Source organism: Alligator sinensis, unplaced genomic scaffold (genome assembly GCF_000455745.1).
Source record: "Alligator sinensis unplaced genomic scaffold, ASM45574v1 scaffold768_3, whole genome shotgun sequence".
NCBI classification, from domain to species: domain Eukaryota; kingdom Metazoa; phylum Chordata; order Crocodylia; family Alligatoridae; genus Alligator; species Alligator sinensis.
Window position 1 is genome coordinate 1,100,593 of NW_005842135.1, and position 19,958 is coordinate 1,120,550.

Below are 19,958 nucleotides of genomic sequence, written 5' to 3' on the forward strand. Positions count from 1 at the left end.
CCCCCCCCCGTCATGGGAGGCACCAGTCGTTCATGACAAGAAACATTGTATTTGCATAGTTCAATAAAGGCCTGATGGTACCACTGAATTCACAGAACCATACCCTGCAGAATACAGGTAAAAGTCTGAAGCAGTATCATAGTAGATTTTGCCCAAACCAGAAAGTTGAACACAGTAGTTACTTTTCCCCTATGGATCTCAAAGCTTCATGGACACAGAAGAGTAAGTTATCCTCATTTGCAGAAAATGAACTAAGCGAGACACATCAAGTTATTCTGCTCAAGATTACAAAGGAAGCCGCCACAAGAGTCCAAACAAGCACACTGGTATCCTGGCATCATCCAGTGACCCACAGAACTGTATTGGTACCATCAGTCCTTGCAAGGGTTGGCATTTTAGAGCCCCTCTTTCCTGGAGTTGGTGGGTTACAGAAGAATCTCATCTTTCCTCCGGTGTTCCTAGCTCTGACAGTTGCACAAACAGAGAAGGTAACTTGCATGAACTCTAAAGGCTCAGAAACCAGAAGCCACAATTTGCCCAAGTCACAATTGAGGCGCCAGCTCATGATCTTGGAATAATCTGGGGCAAGTAATAATACTGCCAGGGTTTTACCCAACTGGTCCCAAGCAGATGCCAGCTCTGGCAATCACATCCCACTCCTTTAAACCACAGTAGCTTCCCTGTGCCACAGTGTTAAGGGGATTCTGTGCAGAACCAACATAGAGGCAGCACAGTGGTGGTTCAAGCAGCTTAAGTCTTTAGAGCCAAACCTGGCTCTTGCTAGAATGTGAATTCCCTTGGTAGCTTGCAGCAAAGAAATGTAGTAGCAGCCAACATAAATGTGTGCACGTTCCTGGGACATCCTATTGCCAATTAGGCTATAGATCAGCACACTCGGTCCTGCTAGACTTGGAGCCACATGGGCAAGCAATGTTAACCACTCCACCAAATGAACAGTGATAAACATGCCAATTCACAGCAAAAGACTATTGTACATTATCGTTTGGACAGTTCAGCAAGCAATTCTTTTTTAAAGATTAATAAGCCTCCTTATAGCTTATCAATTACAAAAAAGAGATGTACCTCAAGCATACAATAAAAGATAGGACCCTGGCAGAGAGAGGTTCATGAACCAGAAGTGAAAGAACCACTGGAGGCTCTGGAGTCCCAGTCTCAGTAGCACTGCTCCAGATTCTACCTCCAAGTGGAAATACTTAGGGATTTTTACAGCACACACAGGAATGGTACAATGGTTTTAACAAACAATGGGGGGGGGCATTGTTTTAAAAAAAAAGGGGGGGGGGGGGGGGAGGAAATCAGTCCTTCCCTGTTCCCCTCACTTCCATTCCTTCCCCTCAAACATTGAGCCTCCATTTTCAGCCACTATGGAGAGGTGTTCTACAGGGGCACCGGTTCCAAACAGCCACCACCAACTGGCTTCTCCTATCTTGTGCTACCATCTTACACTCAAATTACCTTTAAAAGCTTTCACTGTACTGCAGTTAAAACACAAACAAAGGATAGTCTGATGCAAAGCAGGGAGAAAGTTCCCTTCCTAGGTTTAAGTGAATAGTCCAGCAAGTAAATTAAGCAAGGAGGAGGAGGGGGGAATTAAAATGAATGTAGGTGATTAATTGCACTGCATTTTAATCTTGTCATGTTGACTGACACAAAGTCAGAGGTTCAGTTGCTCTCCCTTCTTTCTAGGGGAACTGCTGACCCTTCAGACTGATAAAGAAACATCTGTTTTTTTGTTTGTTTTTCTTTTCTACTTTAACAGCTTATATTGCAATTACCAGACTGGATTCCAACCTTTAGCTAGAAAGGACACTTGCGAGTTATTTATTTAGCCCTCTCTGATAGCCTCTTTAAGCAGTTTGAAACATTGCCAATGTAAAAGCAAGAGGGGGGGGGAAAAGAGGAACTGGGGGTCAAGCCAGGGAGGAATGATTATAAAAAGCAGCCATCAATTTTATAAAGCCAAGAGAGAGGAAAAAAAAAAAAAAAAATCAAAGGTGACGCACTTAACAGGGAAGACTCCCTTGTTTAAAAACACAAACACTTAGCCAACTTAATGCTGTTTCTACTTCCCAGGAGAAAAAATGTTTTGCAGACAGCAAGCAATGTCTTCTGTCCTATAGAGATGTAAAGATGCTCTCTATTTTATAAGACAAGAGTTGGCTATGGTCACAAAAAGTTGCTGTTGATGAGCAAGAATAAGAAACTGGTCTCCCGAAAGTCCAAATGTGCACCCGAAAGTCCAAATGTGCATTTTAGCCATTAGACTGTCTTGACTTTGTCACAACCCAGTGATTTTGGTGCCTCGGCACGATGGAATTTTCTTGCCACATGAGAGCCTCTTGCACAGCGAGGGTTTTTGCTGCACAGAAGAACCTCGGTGCAAGAGAGTTCCCGCCAATTTGCAGGGTGCATTTCTTCTTTGAGCACAGAAATGCACGGTGCAAAGAGTTCCCGCTATTCGAATGCAAATTTGTGTCCCGCTATTGGCTAGTTCTAAATTATTCCTACGTGGCGGCTAGTAATTGGCTTGCTAGCTGTTTAAAATTTCATGCGACTTCCGCCCAAGCCGAAGAACTTTGAGCACGCTGCAGAGTGCCTCTAAAGAGATCTGACTTGCGGCTAGCTGATCGATAGACTGATCACCTATCGATCCTTCTTCCCATCGCCGAGCACAATCCCAGACGTACCCTTTTCCCGCCAGCTTAATTTGTGGACGGATTAACTGGCTTGGGCCTCGCCAGCTGGAACAACTCACATAGTTGTTCAGACAACCGGACCATCTGCGTCGCAACTACAAGCAGCGTAAGTAAACGTTTTTGCAACCATTAAACCTTGTCTGCCTCTCCATTCACCAGCCCGCCCTAACGAACGAGCAATTTCTAAATCACCTCGAGTCGGCTCTGGCCGTCCAAGACAGACTTCTACGTAAAAGATAACCTTAAAGGCAACGTTGCTTCTTCACCCCCAGAACGGTGGTTCTCAACCTTGTTATACTCAAGACACTCCTTGAAAATGCCAGCTTGTAGGTTCTCATTCATTTTTGGCTACACAGAATAGATCATAGCGCAATTCTATTGTAAAGACCTCAGAAAGATCTTAACAGCTCAAAATAGTTTTTTACACTATCAATTCCTATTTGAAATCTCTGGGTTTATATTGTAAATCCTGTTTGCACACCTAACAGGGCTAACATTGTGTGGCACCCCAAGACACCTGTAAAAGGATCTCAAGGCACTCCAGGGTACCATGGGACCCTGGTTGAGAATTACTATCCTAGAAAATGTCTCTAGAAATATTGTCCTGCAAAAAGAAAATTAGCAGCTTCCTTAGCAGGTTTGGAATAAGAGTACCAGGGGAAGTTTAAAACTTGCATGGTCCTGCCATGCCCTCCCATAAGGCAGCCAGCAAAAGCTTTAATGAAAGATATTTTGAGCCCTTGGCTCTACCAAATCATTCTGCAGTCCTAGCTCTTCCTTACAGAGGGGTGCAAGACTTCCGTTGCTTGAGAGAAGGGAACTTTTTACAACTTCTGGCAATTGTAGTGCTACTCCACTAAAAGTGGCATGGAGTGGAGTAGAGTGGCAGGGAATCGCTAGAGCCAGGACTGGTGGCATGCAACACCTTTTGAGGTCAGCTCCTACTGAATTCTGAGCAATCAGAAAAAAGTGCAGGTATTTTCTTTCTAGGATATCGCCTAGATGAACAGTTTGGCTCAGAAAAATCACTTAAGTAGTTGTTTCCCCACATCTCAAAGATCTGCTTCAATGACTGTCCTCTTGACCACTAAACTGTCCCCTACTGTTGAGTCCTACAGGGATTTCAAAATCCTCTTGATGTCTTTTACACAAAGCACCTGATTGAATAACCCTGACTTTGGTCACTTCACTGCAAGACTGAATTGCAAATAAGATCCCTAGGTTTTGTGTTTTACATTCAAAGAAGAAACACAAGACAGCAAGTCAGTTAAAAAAAGAGGGGGAATTCTATCCTTAGATATCAGTCAAAGTAACAGCTCTCAAATCAATGATCATTGGTGGTGGCAGAATGCCAAGTTAATGCAAAGTGATTATTTTGCATTTGGTTTACTACAAAGAAACTATAGTTAACCAAATTCTGATATTCCAGAAAATCATGGAGAGAGGCTTCTTAAGAGAGACACAAAATTAAGGGAAGCCAAAATGTGCAGCTTTAGCAAAGAAACTTTGATGAGACACACTGATGTACTTTCTATACTTCAGATGAATTAGGACCAACTAACCATTTAGATCCCTTTTTCCAGTCTTTACCATGCAGCAGCAAAGTTGATAACCTGGGAAAACAAAGTATCTCCGGCTGCCACAGATCTCACCAGAATAATGTGGTAAACCTATGCTTGGCCCAAAAACAGAACTAACGTTAGTATCCTATTTCTTAGATGCTTGTCACTGTGGTATTGAAGCAAACAATGAAGAAAGTGCCAGGAGTCCCAAGGGCTTCTATTCTCCTGCTGCAGTTTCACTGTCTATAAAGAAGCCAATTCTTCAAGTTGCAAAAAGATTAAGAAGAAGCCCTGCACTTTCTGCAAGAACCTTTTCATCTAGTCTAAATTCCATGGATCTATACAACGCGAAGAGGGGTGACCAAGACTCAGTGTCAGAGTTAAGAATCCCAGGCACCTTCCTTGCCTAGGATTAGTTTCTTTTCTGTTCTCAAGCCAAGCAAAAAGGGGCCAAGAATGGGACAGGTGAGACCATGTTGAATTTCCCAGGAACATGGCTAACATGGTTGAAAGGAAAAAAAGGCATTTTTCAAAAGGTATAAAACTTGGGTCCTCCAAAACACAGTAACAAGCACCAGCAAACCACAAGTTTCATAGTTCAAGCTAGATTTCCTTTTGAGATCCTTGTTCACACCACAGCAAAAGGGTTTTTTGTTTGTTTAATAAGAGGGTCAGAACCATGTCCTCCTTTACAAGACATAAGGGATTGGTGTACTGAACTCTTCCCTTTACTATTTTTGTGGGATTTTAAGGAAGTCCTGGAGTATGAAGGGTCTGCAACTGTTTCATTGTATTATGTCCTTCTGACACCAGCACTGGCATGCTAGAAGTGGACGCCCTTGTTAGAGTTCTAACTCAGCTCCTAACTAAATCATCCTCTCCCCTCTCCTCTTCTCCAAGCGATCACTTATTTTTGGGCTCAAAGACACATCTGTAGTGTATCTTTGTAATGGGTCAGCCTATACCAGAATGCAGACAGTTTCAGAATGTTTTCATGGCATGAACCTATAAGTCCCTTCTGAAAGCTGACTGCCCATAACCCCACAGCTCTCATTTAACCAATTTGTCCAATTTGTTTTTGTCTCCCTGGAGAGCTCATATTGTAAAGTGAACAATTCTGAAGACCAAGCCCATTGGCAGAAGCCAACCCAGAAGTGAAATTGTTAATAAATGTTTGTAACATAGAACCCTCGGTAGGTTCTGTCTTGTGAGCACAGTAGACCTGAGACAATTAGAGTACAAGCGCTTATTTTAGATACTTAAAAAAAAAAAATCCGATGACTGAAAACAGGCAGCAAACAGGTAGGTGAAACTGTCCTTGCATTTGTCACTTACAAAAGTAAACCCAGGAGTTGGCTCTACTACAGAATGCAGGTCACATGCTGAGTCTCAAAGGTCATACCTCCATTACCTCCTATTCAACACTTCCTCAAGAGTAGCATTGCACTGTTATGTAAGCAGCAGACACTGAAACCTCATGGACAAGTAACAAGTGATTGTAGGGTGAATGCTCAGTGGAGTTTCTCAGAAAAGTTCATAAAAGCCAGCATTTTCAAATTCATCAGAAGTAAAAAATGTTTGCTAGCTAGCTTGTTTTTGATGACACTGACAGACCTCCACCTGGTTACCTGCCTCAGCAGTCTCTCTAGTTAGCAGGTAGAGCCAGGGATCCAACAGCCTCAGGAGGCCCAGTTCCTTAGCACTGTGAGGTCCCAGGAGAGATGTCAGATGCAGCCCATCAGAACTGGGGACAAAGATCTGAAAACCAAGTTGAAATATCAAAATGTGCCATGAAATGCTGAACTGCTTTTTTCAGCCATCTCTAGTGCTCAGCTCTATGAAAGTTGGCCCCACTTTAAGGAATTGCAAGCCAAGCAACCATTCATGTTAGGCATCTCAGCTGCTCTTGATAATTCCAGCCAGCAGACCCCTATGTCATCATTATCACAGGTGCCAACTCCATGGATGCTCTGGGGCTCAAGCACCCACTGAAAAAAAAAATAAGTGAGTGCTTAGCACCCACAGAGTCACACTTGCAGACATTAAAAAAACCAACACATACTTTACCAGAAGCAGCAGCATGTTACTTCAACTGGGCTCTGCAGTGCCTGTAAAAATTGGGAGTTTCAGTGGAGCTTTTTGATACTTTTAGCTAAAGCTGATTCAATCAGCTATTAGATAAAAGCGCCAAGCACCCAATCTTTACAGATGCTGCAGAGCCAGGCTGAAGTAACACATTGCCTCTTCTGGGCATACTCAAGGCTCGGCACAGGAACCTGCCGAATTAAAAGTAAAGAGCCAAGTTTTAGGGGGGGGTTTATCTGCAAGCACCCACCGGCAAAAAACAGCACCTACGATCATTATGCCATTGCTACCCAGATGTTTTGTCATCTTCTCTTAAGGAGACATCAGTCAGGTTGCCTATAGACAGGCTCTAGGATAAAAAGCAGATACCTAATATTTAAGCTTAAAACAGACATAGGTGATCAACAGAAAAGGAAAGTGGCAGAAACCACAGTTACTCCTACTATTGAGAGCATCTCCCACCCTGTTGTCAAAGTGACAGAGTCCTTCAATGAGTGAACATCTCAAACTGGTCTCAAAGAGTAGCAATAGGTTCACTTCCAGAACACCTTACAGCGACAGTCTTGCAGAAGCCAATCCTAGCACCTCTTCTTGTCATATGGCCTGCTGAAACAGTTCAGATACTATAGGCATCTCTGGGTGCATATACATGAGATGCTTTACTGCAAGGCAGGCTAATTTGCTGCACCATAAAGCGTCACCGTCTACAGGTGCCTGGCAATTAAGAAACAGTAGACTAATCACTGCTAGATAGTCCCATCAGATACAAGTGGTATCTAGTAGCGCAGTAAATTACTGCACTTTAAATGTATGTGTAGATGGTGACATCGGGATTAGGAGTATATTTAGTCACATTAATTGCATGTGTCAATGTACCCACTGACAGCTATACTTTTTAGACACTACACAGGTACTTCAGGTATACCTGGATCTCCTGAAGTACTTATGGATGAGAGCACTGAGCTAAAATTCTCTCAGCAGGCAGAAATGACATGCTAAGTTAGCTGACCTCCTGGCCACCCATTAGCCCTCTGTTAGCAAGACAACAAGAGAAATCCCAAGGTCTTAGACCTCTTTAGGACAGATACTCAGAAGTACCTTCTTTCGTCATTGGCTTGCTGAGAAACTATGCTCACTGCACTAAGTGTAAACATTGTGTGGTAGCCACAAGGTCACCACTTCTAGCTTAAACTACTCCAGGTCACTGTCTGAGGTACAAGGACAGCACCTCTAGAAAGCTCCAGCTCATGCAGCATATATCAAAACAAGAGCAGGGAAGGCATCCACTATTCTATTCTCTCCATTTCTCAAATCTCTGGAGCTGCAAGGGGGTGGGAAGGAAGGGAGGGGAGGAAGCCAAGAGAATGTTCATTCCTTAGAACCAAACTCTTCACATTAGACTAACCCTTAAGTATCTCTACAGACTGACAGCTTAATGTTTTAGAGTAGGGATGCTCAACCTCCTGCAGAACAAATGTGGCCTTCTAGAGCCTTGGAGTCTGGCCCATGGAGCTCCCCAACAGCTGAGAAATTTGGCAGCGGAGAAGCAGTGGCAGTTAATGCTGCAACCCCACCCCACCCCACTGCCAAAATCCCAAGCAGCAGGTCAGATCTGGGGCATGACCCTCCCTCCCCACATATGGTCAGATCAGAACTAGGCTATGTCCCCTTCATTTCACATGGCCAAGTTCAGCCCAAGGCTGAGCTCCTTTTTTCCCCTTTTCCTCATCCCATGGGGCCAGACCACACTCCCTTCTCCTTCAGATTCGGGACGGGCCATGCCCCCTCTTCCCACAGGGCTGGGCCATGCCCCCTTCCCCTAAGCAGCTGGTTGGGGCTGGGCCACACTCCTTCAGCATCGGGCCATGCCCCCTTCCCCTACATGGCTAGATTGGATCAGACAAAGCTGCTGGCCCGCCCCCCCCCCCCCCCGACGCCCCCCCCCCCCCCCCCCCCCAATTCTCCCCTGCAGCAAGCACCCTGGGCACCAGATTGGGTCCACCAGGTAGATCTGGCCCATGAAGGGACCAGGTACTACCCATCCAGTCTGCTGATGAAAAAGGTTGAGCACTACTACTTTTAGAGCCTTCGTGACCCAGAACAGCAATGTTTAGAAGTAATGAAATGGACAATACCCAGGTTGGACACGCACAGCAGGTGACCCTCAAATGTAGAACACCTTACGATAGGCAATCAAAACAGCCATAGCATTATGATTTAATACTAAATTGTTCAAGCCACCTTTCTGACAGAGAGAGTTCCTCCTCTTCCCTGCCACCCTAACCTTAGAAGATGCTGAATCAAGTGTCAGAGAAAAAGCACTGATGGAATATAAAAGTGCAAGAGCTAAAGGTCCACTTCAGACAAGTCTAATGAGTTTAAACATTGCATCCAGCACCTACCTTGGGTATTTCACCCTAAAATATACAAAGGACTTTCCTGTGCCTAACCAGCTGAACAGAATCCATGTTAATAAATCTCATTCACTGTCAGTTAGCAAGGTAACTGTACCACTTCTTCCATGGAAGCATTTCAGGCTGAACTACTATCAGTCCTGGATTGGATATTACAAGCAAGCCACCCAGCAGCTTAAGTTAACCCAGCGTGCTGCAATTAATCGTTTCCATGGACACAATGGTGAACACTACACCACACTGCTGCTCTGCACTGCATACACCAGCCAATAACAGGTGCACACTAAAGATTTGGCCTATACCAGTGGTTTTCAACCTTTTCTCATTTGCAGAGCCCTAAAAAGTTTTGAATAGAAAGGTGGACCCCTTTGAAATCGTGTTTTGTTTGATCACAGTCATATTTCAGAGACCCCATAGACATAGTCTGAAGACCCTCAGGAGTCCACAGACTACAAATTGAAAACCACTGGCCTATACATTTTAAAAGCTCTACTAGGTTGAAGTTGCATATAATTAAAGAGGGGGAGGGAAAACCAGGCTGAAGAAAACTTTTTGGAAGTATAAATGAGGCAATTTATCAAAGTTTCAGCAAAACAGCAAAAAGGAGCAGAGTTGAAGTCTTTAAGTGCATACATAACCTCAAAGACTAACAGTTGGTACATTTTTACGAAGTCAAATGGCTTGAAAAGCAGTAAAATGCCAAAGTTAGGCTTTTATTTTGGAGGATATTTCTGCAGAACCATTTTACTTTTACGAGCCAAGACTTACAAACGTACCAGTTGGTAGAGGCTGCCCTTCACCCCTAAGCTTGGGCTAGGTCATCTTTCCACATTTCAAACTAAAGAGATCAATTGTTTGCAAGAGTACATGCCCTGAAAAGGGATTATCACTGCTCTTTAGCAGAATGGGAAACTGTCCATTCAAGGTACAGAACTTTTCCTCCAGCGCAAATTACATCTAAAGGCCAATTAGGATTTTCAGTCTTAAAATGATAGCAAGAGTCAAGGCAAATCATTTCTCTTAGTGGTTTGTAACAGCAATTAGCTACCTCACTGTTACAAATTTGTTTTGTTTTAAACTACAGAATACTACTGCTTACATCTCTCTCAGCATAGTCATATGGAAACTGATAGCTTAACTCCAGGGTGTCAAGCTTACCTCAACCCCCCAGCCAGATCAGGACCACAAGGCTCTTAATGATCCAGATCAGGATATGGTAGCAGCAGGGGTTAATGCAGCCATTGCTCACTCCTTACCACAAAAACATGCGCCTAACAGTTGTGCCCCAGATTTCTGCAGCAGGCCCCATCCCTGAATACCCAGCCCCGAAGGCTACGCAACATTGCTCCATGGGCCAGACCCAGCCCGGAGGCTGTAATTTTGATGTCTCTGGCTTAGCTGATCCCTTCTCTCCTTGAGACTCCCAAGTATACACAGGCAGGCTCCAAACAACTAAACAAAAACAAACAGGCATTTCCTTTTCTGGTTGAAGAGCAAGGACCCATTTAAAGCAATGCCAAGGATGATCCTCATTTGTTTCTGATAAGGCTTACCCTGCAGAGGACACGGGGCATTCAGGGAAAATTATTTTGAGGGAATCAAGTATGACCAAGAGAAGCTTGTTTCAAAGAATCATATTTGCCAAGATACCTTCTCAGAACAAAATGAAGCACTATGTACACCAAGGCCTGTAGGCTATGGGTTATATGTACAAAATTATACACAAGCTAGACTCACCAAGCTGTACATGAAAACAGGTGCAACACTGTTATGTCTTTCTCCTTCAGCTACCCTTAAATCCAAGCAGTATTTTCTCTTATTCCACAATGCACGGAGTTAATTTAAGTACCAACCAGGCCAAAACTTAATTTTTTCTTCCCACTACCCTCCCAAAGATCAACAGGAAGCTTTGGGATGCCTCTTCCCTGACCATTCAAGTGAGGGAAGGATGGATCCCAAACATTTTTGGAGGCATGTTATATTTCCAAGGTGCTTTTTGTTACTAAGCCAGTTAACGGTTACTGGCCTGGAAGCCAAGAGAAACTCAAACAGAATCTGCTCACTAAGTGTTTTGGAACCTCTCCTCCCTCTTCGAATATCAGAGTTACCTTTGGCTGCTATTCTAATCATTAATTGGACTGGGAGCCAAGAAAAACCTCAAAAGTGAATTATTTCCTCTGCCCCCTCTCCTTCCCTACCTTTCTTGTTTCTTTGCACTTTCGTTTTGTCCTATAATCCTTACTTACACTTTTATTTGGGGACTTTCCCAGAATGCCCTCATTTCTTATCCACCCTCCCCTCATCCTCCAGTTCCTCTGGGAGAGAAAGACCAGACACTGTTCCCAGGGTCCTGTTAAGTAGTACTCCCTTAGCCAGAGAGGTCTCTGGAGAGCAAAGAGTTTTCCATGGAGAGTAACCCACCCTTTATGCTGTAACCTCCATTGCTATTGCAAACAACTTAAGTTGGCATATCACAGCAAGCTGCAACTTTCCCCGTTTTCCATCTCTACACCCTCTTCTTATGGTTTCTTTAATTTTCACTCATTATGTAGTTCCTCTGTTTCCTCATTTATGAAAAAGTTACATGCTATTCAAGACATAGACATCACTAAGTTAAGTCACAAGTTCAAGCTCTGGAGAACATAGGAGAACCTACATTAAAAAAAATTGTCACAAGTAGTTTTAGATAAGGGCTTTCGTGGAAACAGGAAGTATAATGAAGCAACTTTTAGGCAGGTGCTCATAATGGAAGAAAGGACAAATCCTGGATTATGAACCTTTCCCCACCCACCACAGCATTTCCCTAATGCTCCCCCAAATTGTACATGGGTGTGTTTGGAGGGAGGGAGGCCATGTTTGGGAAACCTTAAACTAAGCTGTTTTGTTGCTCAAGTCCTGGCCTTTCACATGCTACACAAGGACCAGCAGTGGTTTTCCACTACACAGCATGCATGATTTCAAAAAGATTAAATTAGATTTTTCTTTGCCTGTCCTTCCTCCCCCTTGCACAAGTAAGAGCAAGCCACAAGCCTAACAAAGCTTCCACCACTTAAGCTAAACAAGACATTAACAGCTGTTGGAGCTTCTTTTGCTGTGCAAGTCAGCCAGTAGAGGGAGACATGGTCACGCACAATATAATCATCACAACCTTTTCCTAATTTTCTTATCTAGATGATTGTATACTTGAGCAACCTGAAGTTCCAGATGGCCTCCCACTGCATGAATACTGGTGCAGAGGTCATACATACATACAAAAAGAAATTACAGCCTTTGCCATGTGACTTGTCTAGACCCCAATAAGGGAAGGAGATCCAAGATTGTTGCATCTTTGTGGCTCCACAGTGTTGGGGAGGTTAGATTATTCCAGGGGATGGAGGGGTCAGCTAACACGGACGGTAACTTTATTGTGCCTAATAGGGACCAAAACTGAAAACAAACATGGGAGGAATGCACACAAAGTAACAGCATTTAAAGAATCAGTACCACATAACAGCTAACAAACAATACATTACAAAGATAAATAGGAATAGGAAAAGTTAAGTGATGTGGAATTCAATCTTAACTTTTTATTGTAATCAAAATAAAATTGTATTGTAGTCAAAATAAAAACTAAGAGGTAATATTTGTGTAGGGCAGGAGGCAACCAGTCTCAGCTGAGCAGAGGAATAATTTGATCTCACCAAATGCCTAAGTTTCCTTCTCCAGATAGACTGAGGTCCTAAGCACAACGTCCTCATGCTACCATATCCAAATGGACTCTGTAACAAGGATGCTTAAGATCCATTCTGCTGAAAGATCTGTGATTTCTGCAGCACTGTACTGGATGTTTTTAGAAACTGCACCAGAAGTTTCTACTATGGAAGCCACTATACGTTACATAAGCACAAACTTAAAGTGAATATTGTCATCACTGCAGCAATCTCCATGTTAGTTTTTATTAACTCTAGTTTGACCTGTGTTTCTCCAGCATCTTCAGTCTTCAATAGGCAATAGGCACTGCCAACCTCAAATTCTAACTGCATCATAATAGTCAGGAATGGCTGGGGGGAATGACAGCTGGGGTCCTGGCTTGGCGTTTGAGATAGCAGGGTGAGCACATTAGCAGGGTGTTAATTAACACTTGAGGTCTGAATTGGCATCTTCAGGTTTCACAATTAATTACATGACTTGGGAAATTCACAGCCCCCTTAGCTATTGCTTCAGGCAGTCTACAAATACAGGAAGCCAGTTTCAGCGTTGCACTACCTTCACACTCCTAATGTTATCTTCACAACTATTAGTGCTAGAAATTTTAAGATGGAAGCTGGAGCAAGGGGTGAATTCCATAGTTATAGCTACAGAACATAGAAGCTGAACTAAGCAATAACTGCTTTTTCAGTTTATTGGTCAAAACCAAAATGTTGTTTCAACTCAAACTAAAAGCCATTTTATTTTTTAAAGACACTTTCCCTCCCAAACAAAACAACAAAACTTTCCAAATCCGTTTCAAAACAGAATTTGAAGAATATCAAGTTGATCTGTTTTGCCCTTTTTAAAAATTAAGATTTCTCAGGCAATACAATTCAACACAAGCTTGCAAATAGTTTCTATCACTCAAACCTACATTTTTTAGTAAATAAAATAGTCGGCCACAATGTGTAATACACACTGCTTTAGCCTGTAAAGATCCTGACTACACAGTCAGATACTGTATCCACAGTGCAGCACTGAGAATACTGTCTATATACTTGAGAGCATCTTCATCTCCCCATTTTTATATATCATGAGCCTCACAGAAATAACAGGCCAAATCTATCAATACTGCACATGCACACACACATTCAGCCAAAATCCCCTACTCCCACACAGGGATTTTAAATGGGGACCAGTGACACAGAACAGTAGGAAAGGTGTTGAGGAAAACACGTAGTGACCAAGAAATCCATTACAAGAATGTTTAGTTAAACTATACAGAATGAAGAATGCCAAATAACTGTTTTATATTGCTACTAACAATGTTACTTCTTGTGCCAAACCGACTTCTCTTATTATATATTTATATTTAATGATTATACATTGATGGTTTTGCAGCTGTGTAGCAAGGACTTTTACATGAGATCTCTCTCATGTAAAAGTCCTTGCTACACAGCTGCATAACCAACAATACAAATCAGATCGGCATACTGAGCCTCTTGAGTACATGGCAAAAAATTGCCGGCTGTTTAACATTAACCTCTACATAATCCCAATAGCAAGGGGCCCCCATAGCAGTCAACCTGCTAGTCTCCCACCCCCTCACCTCCTCCTTCCTCCAACATAACACAGACAGACACACACATGAGAAAGAAGAGCTAGAACTGTTCTATGTAAAATTAGAGTCTCTTAAATGAGAATTGTATTCAATCCTAATTCAGCCTTTGTGACCAGAATCCACAGGCACTACAACAGCACAGGTAGTGTGCTCAGAAAGAGGACTCTGATTCAAAGTGTTCCTTTCACTGCCCAATAAAATAATAGCCTTTTCAAAAGGAAAGATACCAGAGCCACTAAATTTTTCAATCATTTTCTATCAAGGAACAAATTAAATTTAAACAAGATTGAAAAGTTACAGAGAAAACTTAAACCAGATAAAGTTCCTGGTGGCATTTGTCCTACTCTGATTTTTGCATTCAGTCCAAGATCATCTTAGCATGAAATGTGAAACAAATCCTCATTAAAGCAAACGGACCTCTTCACGATACCCCCGCAAAGCATAAAACATAAGAAAATCAGAGTTCTTCTAAAACAAATGTAAGGGCATCCATCTTGTGGGACAATGCGTTCTGTAACACCCTAGTGAAAATCCAGACACAAGCTTCCCCACATAGATTTTGCTTTCTCAGGTTCCTTCACCTCTAGCCTGTGCCCATTTGGGAGAAAAGATTTGATTGGGCATATCTTCAATGCCTCATTAGTTGTGGCTCCGATTTAGGACTCGTATTTGCACGCAGCTCCAGGGGAGGGAGGTACTATATCGCTCTCAGAGCAATAACAGCATCACAATTTACTACTCCATATTACACTGGTTTTGGCCTTCAGACTGACTTCATCCTCTTCTTATTCTATTAAGAACACCCCCCCACCAGGTATGTTAACTTTTGGGGAGTTGTGGGGGGGAATTGGTTCTCTTGTCATGTGCCCTTTCACTACCATTGTCTGGGTGGCAGCACTCACCCAGGCAATGGGTGGGGGAGGAGCCACTCTCCATCCCACAGCGATGCACGTATCCCTTGTGGAGAGCAGTACTACAGCACCTGTTTTGTTTGCTGCACTGCAAGGAAAAGATGCCCAACAATCCATCCCCAGCTCATGCCCATTTCCTCTGGCTGCTTACAGATGTGGAGGGAAAAAAAAGCGCTTTAAATTCAGCTTGGTTCTTCCCTGTGCTGAGTGCAGCGCATGCCCAAAAGAGGCACTTGAGCTAGCTCGCCCAGCATCTGTATCGCTCAAGTGCTTTAGTGGGGCCTTTTGGCACTTTTATCTAATAGCTAATTGAACAGTGACTACCTAAGCCACCATAAATCCAAAACTTTTCAAGACAAATGACTCTGTAGGGTTGTACAGCCATTTTGTAACATGCTCATATGGCAGGATGGGGGCATTAAAAGAGTGCAACAGCCCACAATTTGTTCCTCTTACCTGGTCCCATCACTTCCCATTACAGCATACTGCACAAGCATCACTACCATTTGCCGAGTCATAGAAAAATGGAGTAATCCTATGGAGTATATGGGGATTACTATGGGGTATAGTAAACATACTGGAGGGCAGAGAGAGAATTCAGGAGGATTTGGATAGACTGAGAGCATGGGTGTATCAGAATAGGATACAATACAACAAGGATAAATGCAAGGTGCTGCACCTGGGGAGAAAGTATCTCCAACACACCTATAGACCGTTCTGAGTACCACAACAGTGGAAAGAGATCCCGGAGTCCTGGTTGACAAAAAACAAACATGAGTCACCTGTGTGACGAGGTAATAAGCAAGGCTAACTGCACTCTTTCTTGCATCAACAGGTGCATCACAAGCAGGTCCAAGGAAGCGATAATGCTCCTCTATGCGGCATTGGTAAGGCTTCAAATGGAGTACTGCGCCTAGTTTTGGGCGCCGCATTTCAAGAGGGATGTGGACAACCCTAAGAGGGTTCAGAGGACGGCTACTCATACGGTTGAGGGCCTGCAGGTAAGACCCTATGAAGACAGACTGAGGGACCTAAATCTCTTCAGCCTCTGCAAGAGAAGGCGGAGGGGTGATCTTGTGGCTGCCTAAAAACTCATCAGGGGTGGGGGTCAGCAGGGAATAGGGGACACTGTTTACCAGGGCGCCCCTCGGGGTTACCAGAAATAATGGCCACAAACTGAAGGAGAATAGATTTAGGTTGGGCATAAGGAAGAAATTCTTTATGGCAAGGGTTGCCAAAATATGGAATGGGCTTCCAAGGGAAGTGGTGCGTTCCCCTACCTTGGAGGTGTTCAAGAAGAGATTAGACAGGCATCTGGCTGGGGTTACTTAACCCCAGCATTCTTTCCTACTTGGAGCAGGGGGTTGGACCAGATGATCTACCAGGTCTCTTACGACCCTAGAAATCTAGGAAGTCTCCCACCTAGTTACTGGCCCCAGAGAGGAGGAAGCTGATCTCCAGGAAGAGCAATCCAGGTGGATTATGCCACCAAGCTCTGCTACATCTTAAATAATCGAAGCATAGAAACTAAGGGCTAGAAGGGACCTAAGAAGATCGAGACCCATCCCTTGCTCTGGGCAGAAATGCTGCTGAGATCACATGATCCCAGCAAGGTGTCTGTCCAGTCTCCTCTTGAAGACTTCCAAGGTTGGGGACTGCACTACCTCACTGGGAAATCTATTACAGAGTCTGATCACCCTTACCATAAAGAAGTTCTTTTTTTACATCCAACCTGAAACCGTCTTCTAACAGTTTATGGCCATCGCTCCTTGTCCTCCCCTGGGGCACCCTAATAAACTATTGGGAGCTGGGAGAAAAATGTTCACCCCTTACATACTTATAGAAGGTCATGCATGGAGAGTAGTTTAAATAAATAAGACATTAAAAGTATCCTGAGATGTGAGAGCGCCAGCCATGTGCCCTCTTAGGACCCAAGGTTATGTGCATCTTTGTTATTCTGTGGCACACTTGCTGGTATAGATCCAGTTATTTCTATGGCACTGGCTCCTCCCATGCCAGCAAAGAGAAACATCATGAGTGGACAATTCCCCCCTCCCATGAGGCAACACTCTATAGATATTTGATCAAATGAAAGATTCATAGGGCAACTACTGCAGTGGTCCAGGAATCAGTATGATACTTGAAAGGAAGGGAGAGAACAAAGGGAACAGAACTGATTTCAGAGAAAAGTCTCCAAGGGGATGTGGACCACATCACAAATGAAGCATTAGACCAGCAATTTAAAGGTTGTTTCTAGGGTACCCAGAATACAACTTCCTATAGGAAAGTCTCACTGGGGATATTTATTATCAGCCTGACAGTTGGTCAGAGCACACATACAAAAACCAGGTATTTTCTACACACGAGTCCCTTTGATGACACAGTGTCAAGGCTTCCAATACATTAAAGTCATTCTTCAGAATTTTCTTAAATTAAAAAAATAATAAAGGCAACAGGTATGACCATTAAAAAAACCCACTGGGAGAGCCACAAACCAACTGAAGCAATAAGCCCTTTCTTTATATCCCAGTTCCACTAGAAAGGCAGGCACCTGCAATAAACATCCCTAAAGTGACTCTCTAGTACTTGGCAGTGATTGCATCTGAAAAATTTACACAACACTGTTACAACACTAAGATTTTAACTTTGTCCATGCAGCAATCATTTCTGCAATTAATGGCTGCCCCCCCCCCCTTTATATCTTTAGTGACATTGTTCAGTCCAGCTCTGTAGAATTCCACCCGCCTGCCCCCAAACAGGGATGGCTGATAACCACAAAAGTTGGATGGGGACCCAGGCAGGAGTAACACTTCAAACTCATTTACATTTTCAACAAGTTGGTAGTGTGCTTTCAAGTTTGCAAGCACTGGCTAGAATGCTTCTTAGCCCAAGTAACCTCATTTCACCCTAAGAAGTGGTTAAGTGCCTGCACAGCTGACTCTGCAGGATCAACCCCTAGAATTGCCACCCTGCCCCCCAACCTTCTCAGAACGGGCAGGGGTTCCTGAAGGGAACTTGGTTCAACAAACCAGATGTTTCTCTTCCCTCTTATCACTGATCTTTTCTCAGGATCAGAGAAACAGTGAGTGGTAAAGCTTAGTGGCCACCATAAAACAAAAAAACAAAACAAAAACCCACAATGAATAATTCAAAGAATTTTTTGTAATGTAGATAGGAATCTAAAGGTAGCACCTTTATAGTAGTGACAGCTTTATTGGCAGTGCCTAATCATCGGGAGAGAGTGTAACAGATAGGATAAACCTCTTTGAATTTCAACATGCTAGTGAACAAGTGGGCAAAGAAACCCCTTCCTCCCCTCCCCCCTCCCCCCCAAGGGGGTGGAGAAAGGTTTTAATAGTTTTAAGAAATCCATAATTTTATATTGATGAGCCTACAAGCTAGACTTTTTAAAAAGGTACAGGTCTTTCCAGTAAAGATCTATTATGTCAGATTAGCACAGTCCTCTCCCACTCCCTCTCCCAACAACTGTGGGAACGAAACCTAAGAAAAATAAAACTGTTCATTGAATTTGAGGCGAGGTAGAACTCAATCAGCAGTTCTCAGCATTAGGGATTTGATTCACTTAAAGCAACTCTTCCTAAAAAGTGCAGGAAGCAATCAAACTAGCTTGTAAAGTGTAGTATATAAAAATGGTACATGGAATCTATTTGATAGACAGGCTTGGTGGGCAATTAAACATATGGCATGCAAGACTTTGGTTTCAGGCTTCATCTCAACTATTCCCAGTACCAGTGTTTAAATACCACGCTGACAAGGGACCAGAGAAATGCCTAAGTTCTGTGTGCCCCAAAGCTTCTCTCTAAAGCTAACTGTCATGTCATTCCTCTCAGATTCTGAGCACAGCAATTTAACATCCAGCTTTATTTGGAAAGCATGCTTATATACTTCTCCAAGCTTCAAACTGCTGCTTCAAAGATTTATGACATGCACTGGATCTAACCTGTCACATTCTAACTGCTGCTGTTACACATCTGGTCATAAAAAGGGCTACAAGGTGCAGCTGAATACAAGGACACCGTTTTTTGTGGAGCAGCTCCAGTTTTTCCATTGTCATGAAGTTTTCAATGGGTTCGTTATTCAGACAATCCCCTGGTCTAGCACGCAACCCCCAATTCCATCCTTTTCAGTTGTCCCATTGCTACGTTCTGGTTGGGTGGCAATGTTGAGTCAAGTTTTCTGAATCTTACTAAGTGGGTGGAAGTAAATGAAACACTAAGTGGCATCATAATTCATGCTACCCTGTCAAAAACACCTATGGACAGCAGCACCCGACACCTTCATGCACAGCTACATTTCTCGGCTTCACCAAAACTATGGGGGTTTTTTTACGGCAGCGCAGCCTTGAGAACAGCTACCGTTTTTCGCAGCCTTGGGATTCGGAGCTCTGGTTTTTTGCCCAGGAGTCCTGCTGCCGCTGGAACCCGGTGGCTCCCTAGGAGCACCATATTTAGAAGAGATGCTGGGTTTTCCCACCCCCTCCCTACCTCCCAGAGCTACTTAACTGTTTGGGAAGTGAAACGAACGGTCCGAAGAAGAGCTGAAACACGCTTGGGTTTTAAAATAAAAAAATTAAGAAAAGAAATGGAGCTTCTTATTAGGGGATGTCTAGGCTAAGGGCATCTTTGCAAGGATTTGTCCAACGCCTGCATACAAGCAGGACGAGCAGGAGGGGAGCCCGACAGCCGTCCGTCTTTGGGGCTGGCTTGTAAATGCAAGACGAGGACTATTGCTATTTAAAAAAAAAAAAAAGAGAAAGAGAGAAACGCGGTGGGCTAACTTTTCCCCCCAGCTTGCCACAGCCCCTGACCAGTGGAGACGGGGGCGGGAGGGGCCCGGTTGGCTTCCCTGGGGCAGCTCTTTGCTCCGCTGCACGTCCCGGCCGGGGCAGGGGGGCCCTGACGGCTGGCAGAGCCCGAGCAGGAGCCCCCTCGGGGCGGGCAGGGCAGGGAGCCACTCCC

General features: G+C 43.7%; 1 protein-coding gene across 1 annotated transcript in view; it reads right to left on the reverse strand.

The window, feature by feature from the left end:
* Window positions 1-19,958, reverse strand: part of SMOC1 (SPARC related modular calcium binding 1) — a 210,377-nt gene that overhangs the window by 185,910 nt on the left and 4,509 nt on the right. The window contains exon 2 of the mRNA XM_025205977.1: window positions 5,894-6,037. Coding sequence (XP_025061762.1) covers window positions 5,894-6,037 — 144 coding nt within the window. The remainder of the gene's footprint in view (window positions 1-5,893; window positions 6,038-19,958) is intronic.